We start from the raw sequence: 22189 nt of genomic DNA on the forward strand, positions 1-22189 counted from the left end.
ACCATATCTCTTGTGTTTTCTTTTCTGCACAAGAAATGATCAAAACTTTGACCAGGGCACTATTTTCTTACTATTCCTTTAACTGTTCTTATTGTGGGTACAATTTACCTTGAAATATTATGCTGAGCCCATACCCTTTAGTTAAATAGGGACCCCCACTCCCAATGAAGAAAGAATACCCTCCCAATGATCTGCTAAGTTATCTCTGTATGTACGGTATTTTACAAAACTGCATTTATACCCTTAACACTGGTAGAAGAAAGGCTCCCATGTTGGTTTGTTTTATAGTTGTTTTGTTTGCCTCAGGGAAAAATAAATAAACAAACATACACAGGAACATTCTAGTTGATTGTCAATAGTACATAGCAGACATAGACACAAATAGAAAACAACTATTAGCACAGCTATAGCCTGGCCACGTTACTGAGCAACAGTACGTATAATATGAAAGGCGATATGAACACATCTTTCAAATTTCTGTCTCAAAAGCTGTGCAAGTACAGGTAGGCTCATAAAACCTTGGTTCTACATGATGCATCAACCCTTAGATTACACTTCCAAACACATTCACATTCTACTATAGGCATCTTGTTTGCTTTGAATCATATTAGTTATTTTCATTAACTGCACACTCTCGGTTTCTGTTCTTTCCTACCATTATTATAAATCCATTCTACTTTTGAAGACATTGTTTGGTAATCACATTTTTTTATTTAGATGTTTAAAAAACCCTCTTACCTGTAACAAGCGCTGTTCCTTCATTATTCCATCGTCCTGCAAGTACAGCTCCACAGTGGGCTTCTACACTTTTTTCAACTCTTCCAGTCTTGGAAATCAAATGGAACTTGCCTACAGGAATTTCACTTTGCTGTATTATTTCAGTTTGCTATATTAGAAATATATATTATTCTCTTTTTTAAAGCTTAGAGAACATGTCCTTATTTGATTATAAAAAAAGATTATTAATCCCACTGTTACTTTAGTTTTGTTTTTCTCATCATTTTAGCAAAAAATAAATATTAAATAAAAAAAATCTTAGAAATGCAATTTGGAGAGGGAGACTAATAATATATTTTTGCAAAGATATGCAATCATGGTTAAAATAAACATGCAATTATCTGTAGAATCTCATGTGATTCCTATAATTTATTTGCTAATTCCTTCATCAGTTCCCAATAAGAAAGTTCTTCAATTTATAAATAACATTTTTGTTTATTCTCATATAAACCAGTAAAGAAAACTCTTTCCTGAATTATTACAGGGTGACTCTTATCCAGCTGTAATTACTGATACTTACATGAATAGAGCAAGTTAATGAGAATAACATAATCCCAACTGAAATCTGTACTAGGGTCTGTATTAACAGTATTACTGGCTTCAATTGCCAAAATGTTCCTATATATAATCTAAGTTTAATGTTATTTCTTCCTACTGTCACTTTCATTCTTCTCATGAAAAGAGTACTTGTATAATGTTTCTCCCACAAGTTACCTTAATTTTCTACTGCATGGACTGTACCATTAAAACAAAACATGCTGATTCCATGCTGTCTCACTGTAATAATTTTAATGCTATTTTAAATCTATGTTTTCATGTTGATTGTAGGAGTTTATGTTCACACAATGTTATAAAAGGAATTCTTTATCGCAGTTGTCATGCTTCAATTTCGGCAAAACATTGTTATATGACTACTAAACTTTAAAGGCTTATTCTGGACCCAAACCTCATTCTGGACCCAGTTTTAATTACATCTAGAATAGTCCCACTGAAATCAGTATAATGTTAGCAAGGGCTAATATTTATGATTAACTCTAGGGCTACTGGCTGAAAATGTATCATAAGAATCAGAATAGAGAAATAAATAACATAAAAACATCAACAAGCATTTTTTAAAATCCAGTTAAAATCTGTCAAAAACTAGCTTTTAAGGAGCTGTGAACCTTTCAAATTAGGGTTTCAAAAGTCTGGCCATCACAATAAAAAAATACTCCCAAACTGCTTGCCTGGTTCATGGGAGGGCTACTACTACAGCTAAATTCCCATTATCGAACCTTCAGTGTTATAAGCCATGAGAGTCTCCGTCTCGTCTTGATAATGGTACAACTCGTTCATGCTCCTCTTTTGTCATTTTTTCTGTCCTATAAACTGATTTACCTCAGTCTTTCCAAATTATATAGCTATCAGCACAAAAAGTAACTCCTAGTCTGCTGCTATAAAGAACAATTGTGCCTGACTGACACAAATCTTAAAGCTGTTCTAAATACTGGTAGAGTTCAGATAGTTGTAATATGGCAAACTGGTTCATTAGAACAGATGTAGATAGAACAAGCAGGTCTCATCTGTACTGGTGAAAATTATTTTGTCTCATGATACATTGTATCATGAAGTCGAAAGATCAGAATTATAGCATTATATTTTAGAACAATGTCTTAGAATTCCAGTTTAAAAAGATGTTGAGCAAAAGACCAAGACTGAAAAGACTGATCCAGAGCAGCAGAAATCCAACTGTGAAAGACAGCTAAATGGCTTGTCACATATCCACTACAAATGATAAACAGTGGCGAAATAAGCAGTTACCTTGGGGCCCATACAGTTGCCACATGTCATTTGATTCATAGTGTTGGCCATGAAGATAATTTAAACAAATAATAAATGTTCAAAACTCCTTTGCTCTGGTAGCATTAACAGAAATATATTTCTCTTTTAAAAATGTTGCTCTTATAGGCCAGATTTTAAAAGTGAAATGTTTGACCATATGCTTTGTTCATAATATAGTATGGAACAGAATGTAAAGGGATTTGGTTTCAGCCTTAAATTAATTCTCAGTTTTATAAAATACTGCTCCCTTCTTCCTGTTTTTATTATTTAATGAAACCATAAACTGTTCTCAAAGTTGAAGCTGTTTGCAGTTCTGGAAAGCATTCAAATAAGAGATTAGCGGCTGATTCAAGTACAGAATGTACAGAACCGTGTCTGTTATATTCATTTGCTACCACAGACCTCTTAAACATTCTGCTTTTTTAATGATTAGTTATCAGTATGTATTTTTTAAAGAACAACAGCAGACTGTACTTAATTAATCATTAAAGTTGTAACAAAGTATTTCAGGCAATAAAAACAAATTAATATTCATCTGCATTCCCCCTTTCCTAAGTGTTATAGCTTTACATAGATTAAACATACTGAACATACAAATTACCAAAACAAAAAAGCTAAATATATATTATATACAGTACATTTACTCAGAAGGAGTTCCATGGAGTTCATGGTACTTAATTCCAGGTAAATGTGTGACTGAAACCTACTTAGTGAAAAAAAGCTAAATGTAATAGAAACAGGTTATCCTGTTCACAGACTAAATTGAAGTGCAACTTTTAATGTATTGTGCTGAATGTAATAGTATATGAAACTGATGAGTTCCAGAAAACAGACCCCCGCGCTCATTCTACATACTGTAGAACCAAAAGTATCACTTTTGTATAGTTTTTCACTGAATTTTGGGAAGCTAAGGAATTACCATACGAAGATTTAAGCAGTCTGTTGATTAGAATTACATTCTTTATAATCTGCCCTCTCTCTGTCTGTCCCTTGACCCTGGTGGCTCTGATTAGCACAGTAGGTCTGTATTAGTTTAATTCAGGGGCGCAGAAAGTTTGGCTTGCAGCACATTGTGTCAGTTGTCTTGTGGCTTCAAAGCCCCCTGCGGACCCAATTCCCCCCCCCCAGCAACTAGGAAAAAAACAGTAGAAAAATGTATTAAAATTGTTCAATCTGCCACAAACACATGGCATCTTGACTTCCCTCACCCCACTGCACTCAAAGCCCATAAAAACTGCAAGAATCAGATGTGTTTTAGCCAGTCTCCAGAAATGAAAATGGCATCACATCAGGGACAGCAATGTAGTATATTATTGGTGGGGGGGGGATGGCTCCCATTCCCTCCACATTTGCTTACTCCTGAGTTTAGCAGTTTTTCACAATGTTGTTCATTATTATATTCTCACTTTTTCAAATTTTTCTATTTGGAGTCATCCCTCCCCCCCCCCCCCCCGCTCCCCTTGGTTTCTGTTTCCCAGTGGTGTTTTGTTCGGTGCTCTAATGTCACTATAAAATTATTCAAGCTTGGTAGATCAGGGAAGTGCTGTGGATGTAGTATATCTTGATTTCAGTAAGGCTTCTGACAAAGTCCTCCATGATACTCTTATAAGAAAGCTGGTGAACTGTGGGTTAGACAGTGTTACTATTAGATGGATTCATAATTGGTTGACTGACCAAACCCAGAGAGTGCTCACCAATGTTTGGGCTTTATCTTGTAAATAAAAAAAAAGATAATAGGGTTAGGGTTAGGAGAAAGAGTCATGACTGGCCTGCTGAAATGGACTGTTTGCATGCAGTAAAACATCAATGTACAGCATTACCTTCTGAGCTGATGATAGTGGTGGTGGCATGGAAAGATGATATATGATACATCATAGCAAAAAAAATGTATTACTCTGGTGAGGATCATAAAAACAAAATATATTTGCCAAGAAGCTAGATTGAGGTGTCACATACATACTCTCCTTGCACAATTCTATTTGTCAATGGATATGCATTGTATCATAGTGGAGGTCAGTGTGTTAGTAGCTTAAGTGCCTGACTAGGAGACAGGGGCTGGTGTATAACTCTATTATCACAGTGGAGGGCCTGAAAGTGGAGCTATGGACAGCCAGGTTGAAACACCTGGGTCTCTCTTTTAGCTATGTTAAACTGTAGATGGTGGGTGGTCATCTATAGAAAAACACTCGATAGGAAGTCCCACATGGAGCATCAATTGAACCAAAGCTCTGGATGATCTGAGTGTCATCTGCATAGATGTGATATTGGAAACCCATTTCTGAAATAAGAAATCCAAGGGGAAGAATATATAAAGAGAGGAGGACCCAATACTGATCTTTGAGGTACCCCTACAGTTATAGGGAAAGTTTATTTCAGTATTAAGATTAGCATTTGGTTGTTATGATCTGAGGCTCCATTTTCCCTGGATCAGAGCAGTGGCAACCGCACACTGCGGCCTCAATCTGGCCTTTCCAGGGTGCAAAAAGAAGCCACAAACAGCAGCCCTTTTTTGTGCTCTAGAAAGGATGCGATAGCCGTGGAGTCATGCTGCCCTGGCAGCGGGGTCGGGGGTGTGCGCCATGTGGATGCCACACCACACCCCGACTCCGCCCCAGGCCTGCTTTTATGGTCGGTGTGCACAGCCCCTGAGCTTGGTTAGCAGGGTTCTAGGATTTTGTTTTGGCACAAAGGGGGATGTTATTGCTATTTTACCTCCTTTGGTACAATCTTAAATATGTCAGGATATGACCATTGTTTAAAGATTGAGTCCACTTTTGTTTCTGTCACAACTGGTTCTTTGAAATGGACAGCTGATCTAGCATACTTAAGCAATCAACTGAATACCTGAATGAGGCCCTTAAGACATTGGGTCACTTTCACAAAACTTGAAAGAGACTCATTGCAAATTAGTGTGGTCAAGCAGATGTTATAATGCAAATAATTAGGATCAGTATATAAGACAGGAAATCATATATGTCGTATAAAAGACAGGAAATCATATAGGATCGGTATATAAGACAGGAAATCAACTATGTTTTCTAATATGGTTATTTTTTGATCACAAAAATGGAAGTCTTCCCTGAGAATAAGCTGTATTTATTTTACTGGCAATTGTAGGGGTAAAGAAGCTTGGCTTTCCAGATATTTTGGCCCACGAGTTTTTAAAGTCTGACCCAGCATGACCAATGGAAAGAAATTAGGTGAGTTGAAACCTAAAACATTTGGAAAACCAGTTTCCTCATGTTTAGTCAAGGACAAAACATTTAAATAACTTCTGCTAAACCAGCAGGTTTTGTTTCAGACATGCTTTTTACAGCTGCATTCAGATAATATCCCACATGAAGAGGTTCAACTACACCCACAGCCCCTTTAATGCAAGTAAGTGAATAAATGAAAATAACTGCCATTATTTCATGTCTTCTCTGATATATATATATATCTTGGCTTGTTTCACAGCTATTAGTCATAGAAGCCATGGCTTATTCCAGGACCATTAACCATCCTCACTCAATTTGGATGTGATTTCTGATGGACACAACTCCAACTTCACTAGTCGGGGGGGGGGGGGTGATGGCACATCTTCTCCCTGGAGTGCTCATTCTCTCAGGCCACCTAGACAGCCCCTTATATTCCCTGGCAGGCAGGGGAGCAGCTGGAAGCTGGCTTAGTACCTGGGAAACCTGGGGAGCTTTTTATCATGTTTTGTATGATGGGTTTCTTGTATTTTAATGGTCTGTGACTGTACAATACAGATTGATTGATTGATTGATGTGATTTCTAAGTTTGAACACAGAAGACATCACATTTCTGGTTGTTTCACTGCAGCCATAAAAAGAAAAGCATAGGTGTTGCTTCTGCAACCAGATATGAACACCCACATTTTTTATATAATGTAAAATGCTCAGGGCCTGAAGTATTTTGGCTTTCAGATTTTGGTTTTTTGCACATACATACATAATGAGATATCTTTGAGTTGAAGCCCAAGTCTAAACACAAAATTCACTTATGTTTCATATACATTTTCCACACATAGCCAAAAGATGATTTTACACAATAATTTAAATAATTTTGGGCATGAAACAAAATTTGTGGACACTGAACCATCAGAAAGGAAAGATGTCACTGTCACAGCCACCCATGATTTTTGGAATATTTAGGGGTTTGGAATTCCATATAAAGAAGATTCAGGCTGTATTGGCTTATTTATCTGAGACAGGACTGTCTGAAACAGCTCTTTTGGGAGTTATCATACTACAGTAGTTTTAATGGGACTGATACTATGTGCCTTTAAGTCATTTCTGGCTTATGATGACCTTATCACATAGTTTTCTTGACAGAATTTGTTCAGAGGGGCTTTTCCATTGCCTTCCTCTGAGGCTGAGAGTGTGTGACTTACCCAAAGTCAGCCAGCAGGTTTCCATGGTTGAGTGGGGATTCAAACCCTGGTCTCCTAGTATCCTGGTCAAACACTCAAAGTATAACACCATGCTGCCTCTCTTTAATGGGATACCATGAATCAAGTCTTTTCTGAGTGAGACAATCTAATCTTATTGCCTTCATAACTCCATAGATGTAAAATGAAACAGTACAATAAGCCCAACTTATTGAGGCCAACTTTGGGCAACTGACTGGCTGTTGAGCAAGGGGCTTTTGGTGGATTAGTACAAAATTTAATTATACAATTTAATGTATTTGTTCATTATAACATTTTTTTTCATTGTTTGTGCTTATTTTTTAAAAATTTAAAATAAACTTAGTAATTTTTTGCTTTTATTTGTTTAAATCTTCTTGTCAGCCAACTCAAGTCAAACCAATTAATAAAACATAATTCAGAGCTGCCCTGAAAATAAAAGATATAATGACTAGTTCTCATTTTATTATATACTTTGTTTATACTTTTAAGCCTATGCTATCTTACTATCTATGTCTTCATGATATAATGGGATAACAAATCTAAGCAATGAATAAGGATAATATTTCCCATATTGTAGCAGTGTTATTCCAAGAATAGCTGAGATATGTGAGATATTGAGGTATTATAGTGCCAAGTACCATAAAAGCTTTTCTATGAAATCCTATACTGTGTATAGGCTACTAGAGTGGTTGGTCTTAAATGTGACAATCACAGATGATTAGCTCAGCAAATCTAAAAATTCTACACTACCACTTTGTTTTTCAAGAGATGTGTTACTCTAGTTAATCAATGAATTATAGCAGCTGTCTGGTTAGATATGCTTCAAGGCATAATGGTCCCTCTATTACATATGTGGTTAAGCAACAGTTTCAGTGGACACAGGCAATGTTTTACACAGCTATTAAAATATAATATGCATTCTTACAGAACGATGAACTCAAGGGAATTCTGGTTGCTGTATTAACAACATAAGAAAGATTAAAATTAGTACACCATCATGTAAGAGTCATTCTACTAGCTGCACAAATAGATAATTTGTAGAATTTTGACTGATGGCAGAATAATGTTCTGAGATACACATTAGCAACCACCTAATGCCTACATGTGTCAAACAGCTGTATCTCTCTCTTTTCAACAGACATACAGTATTTCTTTACAGGCAGTTTTACCAATCTACAATGAGAAACTTCAGGGAGAAAAAAGGCCCAGTCTTCTCAGGTTCGCTTTAAACAAATGAAGTTCAGGATGCTAACACTGTTAATCTGTTCTTTTTAGGGTTCAATGTCTGGGGTAACAGGAAGCTTCATGTCGATATCCAAGAGCATCATTTTACAACTGTAAACGATGTTGCACCTGCAACATCTAGTTTGGGACAATGTGGAAGAGAGAACATCCAAAGCTGTTTTCAGTTATGCAGCTAGTTGTGCAGTCAGTTTCAGAACTATTTGTGCAACCAGTTATACAAGCACAAAATGCCTAGGGATTATAAGAACAATTGTGCTGTGTTACTGCTCGCACACAATGTGTTTAGTTGGTCCAAATGACCTAGGATCCACTGTTTGGGAACCCTTGAAGGCAAAAGGCAATGAAAGGGTACTTGCTGACCCTAGTTGCAGTGAATAACTGCAGGCTGCCAAAGCCAGGTTCACCTCAACTTTGCTTTCTCTTTCTTTCCCCCTCCCCACAACATCTGACCAAGCAACCTGAATTCTTAAAAGTACAATGGTAGCTGCCCAATAGGAGGCAACATATTCTTCAAGGTGGCTGAGAAAGGAGGGTAGGGAGATCCTGCTTTTTTGGCCATGCTTGTTCAACCCTGGTCTCTACCTTCCCTTCTCACTCTACAGAGTCAAAGTGCATACAATGAGCTCAAGCAGCGTACCCCTGTCATTTCCTCTTCACTGCTGCCCCACCACTCCTGCTTGGGCAACAATTGCCAGTTGAGGGCTGACTTTAAGAGGGAAAAAAGTCTAATAGTTTTATCACATGAGAAGAATAGTGGTTTTCTCCATACCTCTTCCCATGTTGTTGTAGCACTTCCATTCTCCTTCCTGAGGGAGACGGTCATAAAAACATACCTTTTGGCGAACTGGATTTTTCCAGCATGGCAAAAAATAAACTTTTACAAACATCGTCTCAGGAAGAGACTGGAAGCATGTGGAGAATCACAGAGAAAGCTGCTACTCTTCCACTCCGTTTCAATTTTCTTTTCTCATGCCATAAGGCTCTAAATGAAGTGTCCAGAGCTTCCGTGGACTCTGTTAAACTGGATCACTTTGAGTTTGTGCATACTGATGAAGTGGACAAGCTTCTTGGAAGTGTTAGGAAAACGATGTGCTCTCTCGATCCCTGCCCTTCTTGGCTGACCGCCCAGGGTGGTGATGCGGTAACATCATTATTGCGGCGCATAATTAACGCATCATTCAGGGAGGGAAAATTTCCATCTAGTTTAAAACTAGCGATAGTCAAACCACTACTTAAAAAACCCTCCCTCGACCCCTTGATAAGGAACAACTATAGGCCAGTCTCATTATTGCCTTTCTTAGGCAAGGTGATCGAGAGAGCAGTTGCCTTCCAGCTCCAATCTGTCTTGGATGAAACCGATTATCTGGACCCATTTCAAACTGGCTTCAGAGCGGGATTTGGAGTTGAGACTGCCATGGTCGCCTTAGTCGATGATCTCCGTCTGGGCATCGACAGGGGAAGTGTGACCTTGTTGGTGCTTTTGGACATCTCAGCGGCTTTCGATACCATTGACCACGGTATCCTTCTGGAATGCCTAAGGGAGCTGGGTATTGGGGGCACTGCACTCCAGTGGTTCCGTTCCTACCTCTCGGGCAGATTCCAGATGGTGCAGTTGGGGGACACTTGCTCCCCTAAAAGTCCCTCAGGGAGCTATCTTGTCCCCCACTTTGTTTAACATTTACATGAAACTGCTGGGAGAGATCATCCGGAGACACGGGGTGCGGTGTTATCAATATGCTGATGACTCCCAAATATGCTTCTCTGTCTCTCCGACTGATGCAGTGACTAAGGATGGAGTCTCTCCTTTGAACGCCTGCCTGGAGTCGGTAATGGGCTGGATGAGGAAAAACAAACTCAGTCTGAATCCAGAGAAAATGGAAGTGCTTGTGATAGGTTCCCCAGGCCCGGGGAAGGAAGTTTATCCACCTGTCCTGAATGGGGTCACACTTCCCCTGAAGGACAAAGTTCGCAGTTTAGGAGTACTTCTGGACTCATCTCTGCAGTTGACATATCAAGTAGATGCGACGGTCAGAAGTGCTTGCTATCAACTTCGGTTGATACGCCAACTGCAACCCTACCTGGGCCAAAGGGACCTTGAAACTGTGGTACACGCTCTGGTAACCTCTCGTCTAGATTTCTGTAATGCGCTCTACATGGAGCTACCCTTGTACCAAGTCCGGAAGCTTCAGCTAGTACAAAACATGGCAGCCAGATTGGTCACCGGTGTATCCAGGTTTGACCATATAACACCAATTCTGAAAGATCTCCACTGGCTGCCTATTCGCTTCCGAGCACAATACAGTGGTGCCTCGGGTTACGAAATTAATTCGTTCCGCGGCCGCTTTCGTAACCCGAAAGGCTTCGTAAGCCGAAAAACCCATAGGCGCTAATGGGGAAAAACCTCGATTTCGTGTGAAATAGCGCCGAAAAGCACAAAAAAAATTTTCGTAACCCGAAAAAACATTCGTAACCCGGAACAATTATTTCCTATGGGATTTTTTCGTATCCCGGAAATTTCGTAACCTGGGTATTTCGTATCCCGAGGAACCACTGTACAAGGTGTTGGATATTACCTATAAAGCTCTATATGGCTTGGGCCCGAGTTACTTGAGGGACCACATCTCCCCATATAATCCGCCCCGCACACTCAGGACGTCTGGGAAGAACTTGTTGGAAATTCCATCTTCCAAACATGTTTCTACATCCCGGATGGCCTACACAGTGGTGGCCCCACAAATTTAGAATGGTCTCCCTGAGGAGCTCCGTCTTGTGACCTCCCTGGTAACATTTAAAAAGAGGCTCAAAACCTTCCTCTTCTGTCAAGCTTTCCCCCCTATAAAATGAAGCTGTGTATTCCCGTTCCCATCGATTCTCTGCCTTATCCTGTTGAATGATTGTGTTCAGATTTTGTATAATTTGTATTAGTGGATTTTATCTAATTCTATGAGATGTTTTTAATGGTTTTTATATGGTCTGTAAACCACTTTGATCTATGGAAAAGCAGTATACAAATAAAATTTATTATTATTATTATTATTATTATTATTATTATTATTATTATTAAATGAGAAAAAGTAGGTCTCAGCAGAAGAGAGAAAAAGGAGGAAGGTGCCAAGATTCTTGCAGCAGATTCCATTTTGCTGAAGAAATGTGAGAGTGAGCACATACAAGATTGAAAGTTGAAGTGAGGGGGGGGGGGAGGAGAGGATTACATTATGTGTACACATACGCTCAGAGCTGAAGGGCTTCGTTGCAAACCTCTACAATTGGCAAAGGATGTATTTCATAGAACTGGTAAGCCTTGAGCCTCTGTAAAATACAATGTTTTGCCATGTTATGAACTGGTTGGTGCAACTATAAACCATTTATTCCCAGGCTATAGTTAAAAGATCTAAATAATTCACATATTTACATTCATCATTAGTGTTGTTTCTGTTAAACCTACCAAACTATGTGCAGTAACAAATCTATAGGTGAGCATGCATTTAATTCCCCCCCCCAAAAAATTAATAACTGTCAGATTAATATTCCTTAAAGGCACAGTTGAGACTTGTTGGCCTCAGAACTAGTGCAGTTCTAGCTACTTCTGAGTTCAATCTTATGGATGTTGTTTACATATGTTAAGCTCCTAGGCTATCCAATGTCAGATTTAATGTAATAATTACTGCTTTATGTTTTATGGATTCCCTCCTCCCTCCACTGTTTCACACTTGTCTTAGTGCAGAAGTGAAAACTGTGCGGCCCTACAGATATTGGACTTCAGCCATCAGCATTTGTCAATATATGCTATGCTATGCTTAGGATGTTCTAAAATTTGGGAGATTAGGCTTTCGTCTGTGCTGATACATGGAGCTCACTGAATGATGTTAGTTCTCTCTCTCTATTTTTCACGTTGAACATCCTCACAAGATTGTTGTAAGAAAAGGAGAAGGGAGCCATGTATGTCACCTTAAATTCATTGGCAAAAGGCAGGATATAACAAAATAATCTAATAAAATGAAAAAATGAAAAAAAAAGGCAATTAATAATCAAAGGGAATAGTGGGAATTGTGAACCGAGGATAGTAATGACCACTGCAGAAACAATTCTTGTGAACAGCACAGATTTCAGTGATTTCATCAATGACTCTTCAGAAGTAAAAGTAGAGAACGCTCAAGTAAGGTAACAAAATTTTCTTTAAGTAAAAGTAGCAGTAGTCTGAATGTCAATATATAGCCGCACTATATTCTAGGATGTTCTTTATATTATGATACATATTTTTAAAAATACTCTCCTGACTCAGGACAGCGTTAACTATAACCAACTATTTTTCTATATACAAAGCATTCCATATTTATTGGGTACTCAAATATGAATTACTGAGTGTACTGTAAAAAAATTGATAACAACTTGCAGTAAGTGCCACACATCCCACACCTATGTTTATTTGGAAGTAAATCAATTTTAACTACAGTTGGCCCTCCACATTTGAGGCTTTGACTTTTTTTAGATTTGATTATTTATGGCTTTGAGAAATATGTTCTCTCTATGAATCTCTAGGTCCTCCAGCACAACTCTGCCAGAAGTTGTGCTGGATAACCTAGAAGCTCCTAGAAAAAAACACTTCTCTAGACATCTGTAGGTCCTCCCAACATGATTCTATGATCAATTTCTGGCAAATGTTGACCACAGAGTTGCACTGCAGGACATGGAGATTCCTAGAGAGGTGTTCTCTTAGGTAAAAAGAATAGTGTTTTTTATTTGCAGTTTTTCCACATTCACAGGGGTCCTGTGCCCCTAACCCCAGCAAATGTAGAGGGACCTTAGTAGATTAGTTAGGGTGGACCTAACTGAAGTAGTATGTCTAGTTCTACTTGAGACTACAACAAAATTATGATGGCAGGACCCAGTATGTCCTATTTTGTTAAAGTGAAGGTGGGCATACACAAAGAAGTGGATTGCCACTGGGCCTTCATTTTAAAAATCCATTTTTGTCTTGGGGTAGCTACTGGACCCACACATGAGAAAAAAAGCAATGAACGTGGAAGAAATGAGCACACAGGGGATGGTTCCATTCACATAGTAACTCTGCTACCATTAAGCATAGCATAACTATAAGTGTATAACCTGGACTATTCTTGTACCAGACAAAATGAGTTTACATTACTACATTTTTAACAAAAGAACAATTGACAAGGCTATCATTTTCAAAGTTCCTATTTTCTAAATGATTATTTTATTTAGTAACCTTACAAATGAGAATGCATACCTAATACAGGGAAAATTTGATTTTATATTACTGTAAATGTTTTATCCTTTAATTATATATGAGAAAATCCATCTTTTAAACCAAGTATAGAAAACAAAACTCCTAATTTAATCAAGGAGGCTCATCTTTCCACGACAATCAATATACCACATTAATGAGTCTAGGTAACATCATGGGACAGTTTCATCTACAACTAAATATTGAAACACATTATATTTGTAGCAGGTCAATCTTCCAATTTGAAGTAAAATACGTAATGTTCCTTCTGTTGACCTTAACATCAAAGTCTCCAATTCAGAAAAAACTCATGGTGGTTAAGGTGTGGCACAATTACTAACACCCTAGGAAAAATATGTACCATACTGAATGTAGAATAGGATAACAAATATTCTCCCATTTGTACTGAAAGGAAGGCAACAATTGACATCTTAGGCCCGGGACAGACCGCCCCAAAAAGATGGGCTGGCAGCAGCCTGTTTCCCTCTGGAAGGATGCTGTAGCAACCAAATGGTGCAGCATCCCTCCGGACCAAAAAGAACCTGGAAATGCGGGGACGACATCATCAGTGTGCCACTGGCGCACTATGAAGCGTCCAAGATGGCGCCGTCCATACGTGTTAGGGTTCCGGAGCGTGTGGATGCTGCGTGCTCTGGAACCCTAAAATTGGCCCCAGGTCGCCGTAAAACAGCGGCCTGTACTGGGCCTTAATTCAAGTCAGGACAAAAGGAACTCCACTAGACAAAGACTGGTAGTGTATCTAGGCAGATCTCATCTTATCACACCTGTAACTGTTTAATGCTGCTTTGTATGCACTTAATACAGATTTCTAACCTTATCTTTTTCACCATATTCATAGTTTTGTTGAGTTATATCTGATGTGTAAATATCTGTGGATCATCCAGGCTACAGAATCTTTAAGTTTCCATGTAGAATATCATTTATTTCATGTATGTTCTCCTATGTGCTCTCCTAATTAACATTTTTGTCCAGGGAAAGAATATACAAATAATCTCCCCATGTCAAACTCATTCCATGAGTTCTTAACATTCTGTACAAGGTTAGCATCAAGATCAAGTATTTCAGAAAAAGAGAGAGCTTTGAGCTAACAACAATGAAAATATAAGAACAAGAAACAGAAACTGTGATATTCAGAAAGAACCACAACTTGACAATTCATGATGGTTCATTCTAAGGCATGATACTATTCCAGAAATGCATTGTCATTTTCAAAAGGAAATGCTACTGAAAGTACTGTAAGGCAAAATAAGCATCATAACCTTTGAAGATGACTTACCATCAGAACTTGTGAGTACAAAACTCTCAGCCTGGGTTTGTCTTTTTCCACCTAAACTTCTGGGAAACCAGTGAAGATCTATGGGGTAGATGTCATCAGGAAGCTTCACTACTTGTGTTGTTTCACCATTCAATAAGTTCCATTTTATAATCTGGTGGTCATCGCTGCATGAATAGAGTTCATCTGCTGTTGTCCAACCTACACAACTAACTAATTCTTTATGTTTTAACTGAATTAAGGAACTCTAGCCTTATTATCATCATAAATATTTGACAAAAAAGATACACAAGATCCTCTTTACATTTGCTTCAAAAATAACAGCAAAATCTTTTACAGAAGAGTAAGAGTGTGGCTTATTGTTTCAAAACTAATAGTAGGCTTTACCTCTGGTCTCTATGACTTAGAGTGCATCCGCATTGCAGAAATAATCCAGGTTGACACCACTTTAACTGTCATTGCTCAATGCATGGAATGCTGGGATTTGTACTTTTGTGGGATATTTAGCCTTCTCTGTCAGAGAACTTTAGTACCACAACTACAATTCCCAGAATTCCACAGCATTGAGCCATAGCAGTTAAAGTGGTATTTGTATAATATTTGTTTAGCCTAGAGCATTCCCAAACTTTGACTTCCCAGGTCTTTTTGGACTTCAGCTCCCAGAAGCCTTAGTCAGCTAGGCCAGCAGTAAGGAATTCTGGGAGCTAAAGTCCAAAATATCTGGAGGATCCAAGTTTGGGAACCTCTGCCCTAGCATGTATATGAGTATCTTACTTTGAAAGGTACCACAAAAGTCTACTTTCTTTTTCAAAATGTGAGAAACAATAAATGAGAACGTAAGCAAGTTGGCATAGATCTAAACTAAATCACATTTTGGTCCCGCTGAAATCACTGGGACATATACACTCTTGATTTAAATGGAACTACAGCATAACTAACTTGGTCTGAATACAAGTCTACCATCTAAACCAACTGCACAAACTACAATAGTAAGAAAGGTTAAATTTTGACAAAATTACCAAAATAGAATGTTACATGCTACTACACAGTCTGAAATTTTCACAAGGAAACTAATTTGTCTGCTGCTAGCAGGCTCATGAGGTGCTGTTATCACCTACTGAGCTCAGGAAATTGAGATTTTATTTTTGTGCCAATTAACAAGCAGCATGGGAACAATATTTGTAACCTTCAGGGCTGTAGAAGGGGAGAAAAATAATGTTTGCTTTGAAATTCAAATGGATTCTTGATTATCTGAATTTCCATGTGATATAGTCTTAGGTATACAGTTCTTCCTGGGGGAAAAGTAAGATGAGAGAGAAAGTGACTCAATTCGGCAATCAAGTCACAATCTTAATCTTGCTATTTTGGGCATTAATTCCTTTTTCTTACATTTGGTATAATTACAGTTTTTGTGATGCCCAAATCAGAAACATGGCAGTGATAAGAAATCTTGTATCCTCCAGAATGTTTTGAACTATAACACCTAACCTGAGCCAACATGGTCAGTCTGAAGCCTATGGATGACTGCAGATTGCCTAATCCTGCATTATGACTAACAGTAACAGGGGATTGATTACTTCCAAATCATTATCTAAAGCCATGATATGGAGGCCATCCTACTTAGTTTTGAACATTAATTTTCAAATTCAAATGCTAAGTTATGATTGTATAGGAGTTTAAAAATCAATGGCCCATTCAAAATGGTTCCAAGGATGAGAATGTAATGTTTTAACTGAACCTCTGAGCTAAAACGCTCTTTACAAATGCAGGTTTAGCTAGAAGTGAATTTATTGTGACAATGTAAATTAATTAATTTTTTTTTGCCTGACTCCATATGTTGTGTTTCATATTATACATTATCTAATGTTAGAAAATAATAGGGTTACATGTTTCTACCATGTAACTGAATGAAATGTATTTTCTGTAGTACCTTTATTTTTCAAATACAGAATTTGGTTTTGTGGGTTTACTGCACCTGCAACTTCAAGAGAATATGTTTAACAGCATGCTAACATGTTTTGTTTTCTGCCTACTAAGGTTAACTGGTTGGAAGATGTGCTCAACTGAAATAGGATAAATTCATAGTATTCTTCTTCATGATGTAGATATAATTTTTTAATAGATTTTGCCTATGACTAGTGGTTCTCCTCTCTCTTCACCAATTTAAAATACAAACAGTTAGTTGAACATTTTTAAAGAAATATTTTTAAACCTCTCAATGCCTGGTGGAAAGCAACCTTAATTAAAAGTTACTGGGTTGGAGCTTCCATTCAGTTCCATAAAGAGATAGCCTCTTCCATCTACAGGAGGAACTCAGTTCCAGCAAATGTATTTCCTAGAGGAGGAAGGAGAAAACAATCTTCTACCTTAGTTTTTTGTGGGTTTTTTGGGCAATCTTCGACCAATTTCCCATCACTTCTGAAACAGCCTGTGATAAACAAACAAAATATTTCAGAGGGCCCTCCAACAGTCTGGAGCCAACGTTGAGGTGTGAAAAACTGCAGAAGGGGGAGGCAATTTGCTGAAATTGCCTTACCTCTATTCCACCAGTATGTAGCATCTCTACAACGTATGTATTTACATTGTAAAGATCTTGTAGTACTGTTGAGACTAAATGAAAGAAAGAAGTTGGCAGCACGAGCATTTGATTAACTTAAGTCTATGAAGCCTTATGCTAACAACTTCTTTCTTTCAGTTAGTCTCAAAGGTGCTAGATCTTTCTACATACTGATTCCACAGACTAACAAGTCTATATCTTTGAATTCTACCTCTATTCCACCAGTGAGTGTTCTACAAGTGTGACTCTTCAAAAGAGTGGCTCCTGTCACAAAGTTTGTTGGGATCCATGTAACATTGCTTTATTGTTCTTTTTTATACAGTAATATGATCAGAATAACAGAGGAGTGCCTGTCCTCAGCTAAACCCCTCTTCTGTTATCATAAATATAATAATAAATAATAATAAAATTATTTATATTTTCCCACCTCTCCCAGATGGATTGAGGCAGGATTACAGCCTAATATAGATACATAACTACAAAGCTCATCAATAAAATGTGTAAACATTTAACAATTTAACCATTTAACAATTAAAAACACGCTATTAAAGCGACAGCGGGAATAAAGGTATTCCAATCCTTGTCACAGAGATGGATCCATATATTTCATACAAGGTCGGGTAGGTATGCTCTCTGGAAGAGATCCGTCTTAACTGCCCTCCTACAGGTCTCCAAGGAGGTAGTAAGACGTATCTCTTCTGAGAGACTGTTTCATAATCTATGAGTGGCTACAGTGAAAGCTCTTAGGAAAGTTGAAGCTAGTCTCATCGTTTTTCATTCCAGCAAGTTCTTCCCCGATATTCTGAGAGTGCGGGGTGGATTATGTAGGGAGAAGCGTTCCCGTAAGTAACTTGGGCCCAAGCCAATATGAACTGGCATTTCTAGGAATTATTATAATAATTGTATTTATTTATATCCCGCCTTTTCCCTACTTTGGGGCTCAAGTTGGGGAAAAGGGGCTCAACAGAATATCATTCTGCTTTAGGAAGAGAGTTAGTCACATATTTTATTATCTTATGCTTTCTACAGCCAGAGTCATAAACACCTGATCTCTCCCCATTGAGCTGCATGCCAGGGTGCTCAGAAAATATTTATGTTAAAATTTTGTTAGAAGATGTATGTCCAAATGTTTCTTTATCAGTTGCTAAGTTCCTCTCAATGGCCAAGACCAGAGAGTGTAAAGTATTAAAAATCAGCCAGGGTATTGGTAATGTATCATAAGAGCAATTCAATCACACTGTGTCAATACAGTTAAACGTAACAAATGTGGAATTGTTTCTCCTAACATTCTCTGGTTTTATATATTTGCATTGTAGTGTATTTGACTTACATTGGTTGTTTTATTTTCTATTTATTTATTTATTCTGTATTTAACATTGTAATTTTCCTGCTTGCATTGCCAGGTCTTTGAGCCATAAAATAAAGTAACTGTAACTGGCTCAGGTTGGCTTACAACAGTAAAAAGTAGAAAGTTCTCAAAAAATAATAATAATTAAGGAGTGACTAAACCTTTACATCTACATGCAGATGCCACACACCTTGCTCAATAGAGTATATAAATAAAAATATTTTGCTTGTTTGTGAATTTTTGTTCAGACATTAATGTATATTTATATTTTAACATTTTATAAGGAAATAACTCTCCTCTTCTTTCAGGCAGAGGCTCCAAGCACCCTCTTTGCCTGCCTCTCTTCTCCAAGACAGAAAAAACTTTTGGAACAGGAGAAGGAAAAATCAGGACCTCCAAGTCTTGTGTGTCCTTAAGCAATTCTTGCCTGGCCCCCCTGGTCCTGCCTTACCGTTTCAAAACCACTGGACTAAACAGTTAAAAACATAAATCACTAAAAAGAGAGAGAGAGAGAGAGAACAAAAATAACAAATAGAAAACCCAGAACACTGTTTAGGTGTGGGACAGGCCTTGTAAAATCAGTACTTAAAGGCTTGTTTAAAGAAAACGGTCTTCACCTGTCTGCGGAAAGTAAGGAGGGTTCCAGTCTAACCTCTCTGAGGAGTGGTTTACAGAGTCTGCCGACAGCCACTGAAAAGACCTTTTCCCATGTTCCCATCAAATGTACTTGTGAGGATGGTGGAATAGGGAGAAGGGCCTCCCTGGCAGATATCAGCATACAGCCTGGTTTGTAAGGGAGAATATGGTCCTTCAAATAAAGCACCCCTAGTATTGCAACATTCTAAAGATGCAATACATACCATATTATTGTCATAAAAAACATAAACACATAGCATCAAAAAGTACATACACATACTACTAATTGCTGTGTATATATGCTCATTGAATTTCCAGTCTATTCTGACCTATAAAGAGAAGCCTACTACTTCTCTTATTGTATTCTGCTAGACAGCAGAAATGTTTTTGGTTTATTCCACCAGGCATTCACTTTACAAAGCAGTTAATTCTCTATCTTATATCTCCTTATGAACTTGTCTGTTTTATCATTTTTCTCTTTTGTAGAATGTTATTGTATTTACAGTCAGCTTTAATTGCGGTAGGATACATTGCATGGTGTGCAAGACTTTAAAAGGTAAGGCAGAAATCCTTATATAATTAAACAAGCAAAAAATTCTGGTTATGATGGATGTGCCAATACATCTAGACTAAACATATCCAATGATCTAAGCCAGACATGACACAGTCATGACAGTCACAATTAAAATCTGATTAAGTATAAGTACGATATAATACAGTCATCCCTTCCCTTACGCGGGGGATCCATTCCAGAACCCCCCCGGGTAAGGGAAAAAACACGGATGAATGGGGCTTGTGCCCACAGCGGTGCGGTGGCGGCACGCAGGGTGCGCGCCATGGGAGCATGTGCCATTGTTTTCTTCTGGTGCGTGGCTCCCTTCCTTCAGGCGTGGCTTCCAGCATATGCTGGAAACTGTGTAAAATACACCAACGTATAATGTGGGTGCACTGTATAACAAATGAATTATGAAGTTATGAAATAATTATATTTAAATAAGGCAAACATTAGAAAATACATCATCTTCTATATCAGAAGTGGGCTAAATGTGCCCTCTGAATCCCCTCACTTAATTCTGACAGCAAATCCATTAAAAAAAATCCAAATTTTTCTTTAAGAACTAGGTATACAGGAAGTACACATGGTATCCTTTTCTTTAAAAAAAATGCAAGTTTTTCAGCTGATGTGTTGTCCAAATCTTTTTTTTTCCAGTCCTATTCCAGGACAGATGACCACAGAAAATATTTGTAATTCAACCAAGAATGCCAAAATCTTTTCCATTTAACAATAATAAAATAAATATGAATGTCTCAGTGAAGTCATGAGACATTCAAATTAACAGGAAACGACAGAAAGTAGGACCAGGTTGTAAAGCAGGATGTTATACAACTCACATTATTTATGTGTTAGGGCTAGTACATACTGGCGGCGAAACGCCAGCCCTCTGTACTGCGCAGCATTGTCGCAGCAACCAAACCACGGGGCAAAGCTACACAGCAAAAAAGAAGCCATCTAGAGCGGCTTCTTTTTTGTGGCACGGTAAGTGCTGCAACGCAGCCCTATAACACCACTTCCTGTAATTGATGTATGGGCGCTCAGATGATCACACGTCATCTACATGTCCCCCGTGTGGGCGGTGCCACTCAATAATGGCATCACCCACACGTCACAGGGCTTGGGAGCGTGCGGTTGGTGTGTACTCCCAAGCCCTACTATCACTGCCAGGACACTGCTTCCTGGCGGTGTGTACCGCACCTTAGTTTGATAAAATGGATCCCTGTCCTTCTCCCACAGTTATTGACAGAGTCTCCTCTAGGAATTATCTTATGGTGCAAGAAATAAAGCATCTAATGTTAGACCATCCAGACTACCTAGTATATGGCTTCAGTACAGTAAGTCCGGCAGGGAGCTGTACACAGGGAATCCATATGTGGTCTTCTCTAATTTTTTCCAAAAGGATTTCTCCAAGAATTAAGCTGACCAGGTAAACTAAGAGACTTTGGGCCTGAACAGACAAAATAAAACTGCTTCGGGTCACTTTGGAATCATGCTGTTTAAATAATACATGCATCCAAACAACGCCAAATTTGCACTTAGGACTGGAGCATGGTTTTGGCGTGGCTTCTGGCCTCTTAGGACGCATGCAGCATTTAAACAGCATACCTTCAAAGTGACCATTACAATTTACACACGAGACACAAATGGGAGAAGTGTGCGGGGGTGTGATAATATTCCCCCCAACTGTGCTATTACCACTTTAATTGGATGTTAATGATGCTTGCCTTCTCTGTGTGATAGAGTCCAAAGATGCAATCTATTCTATTTTGATATAGTCCCACCTTGCTAAAAGCACTGAAAGATATTGTCACCCATGCTTACAACACTGTTTCAGAGATGAACAAAGGATATGTTTTGGTTCCTTTAAAAGAGAAATCTTTAATCTCATTTTGATTAAGTTTTCTGATGCTGATGATCCAGTTGATGCATAGATAAAGATGTCTTCTTGGTTACACCTGTAAATATTTAAAAAAAAAAGTCCTTAGCAGCCAGTATTAACATTTAGTTCTAACCACTACAACCACACTTTAACTAATTATCAACCTTTCAGACCCAAACTAGTAGTCAAATGCATGATAAATCTATATATCAATCATCTGAAAGTCTGAGTGACAGCACTCTTCTTTTCTAGCTATGAATCCTAATAAAACTGAGGAACTCTACTGACAGGTGTCTAGAGATGGATCAGAATTCTATGATTCTAACCAAGCAGGAATTTTTGTCCGCTTTGGATGTTGCTGGACTCCTTAATTTTTCACCAGTTCTGCTGGAAAGGGATGATGGGAGCTGCAGTATC

General features: G+C 38.2%; 1 protein-coding gene across 4 annotated transcripts in view; it reads right to left on the reverse strand.

The window, feature by feature from the left end:
• The window catches only part of IFT80 (intraflagellar transport 80), a 122359-nt gene that overhangs the window by 96088 nt on the left and 4082 nt on the right, over nt 1-22189 (reverse strand). For all 4 annotated transcript variants that reach the window (XR_006102911.1, XM_042457958.1, XM_042457956.1 and 1 more), the window contains 3 exons: nt 21745-21848; nt 14800-15021; nt 739-849 (listed from right to left, as the gene is read on the reverse strand). Coding sequence is in view for 3 of the 4 variants with exons in the window: in XM_042457958.1 (XP_042313892.1) it covers nt 739-849; nt 14800-15021; nt 21745-21781 (370 nt within the window). In the remaining variant the exon portion in view is untranslated. The remainder of the gene's footprint in view (nt 1-738; nt 850-14799; nt 15022-21744; nt 21849-22189) is intronic.

The sequence above is a fragment of the Sceloporus undulatus genome, chromosome 3 (genome assembly GCF_019175285.1).
Source record: "Sceloporus undulatus isolate JIND9_A2432 ecotype Alabama chromosome 3, SceUnd_v1.1, whole genome shotgun sequence".
In the NCBI taxonomy this organism is placed as follows: domain Eukaryota; kingdom Metazoa; phylum Chordata; class Lepidosauria; order Squamata; family Phrynosomatidae; genus Sceloporus; species Sceloporus undulatus.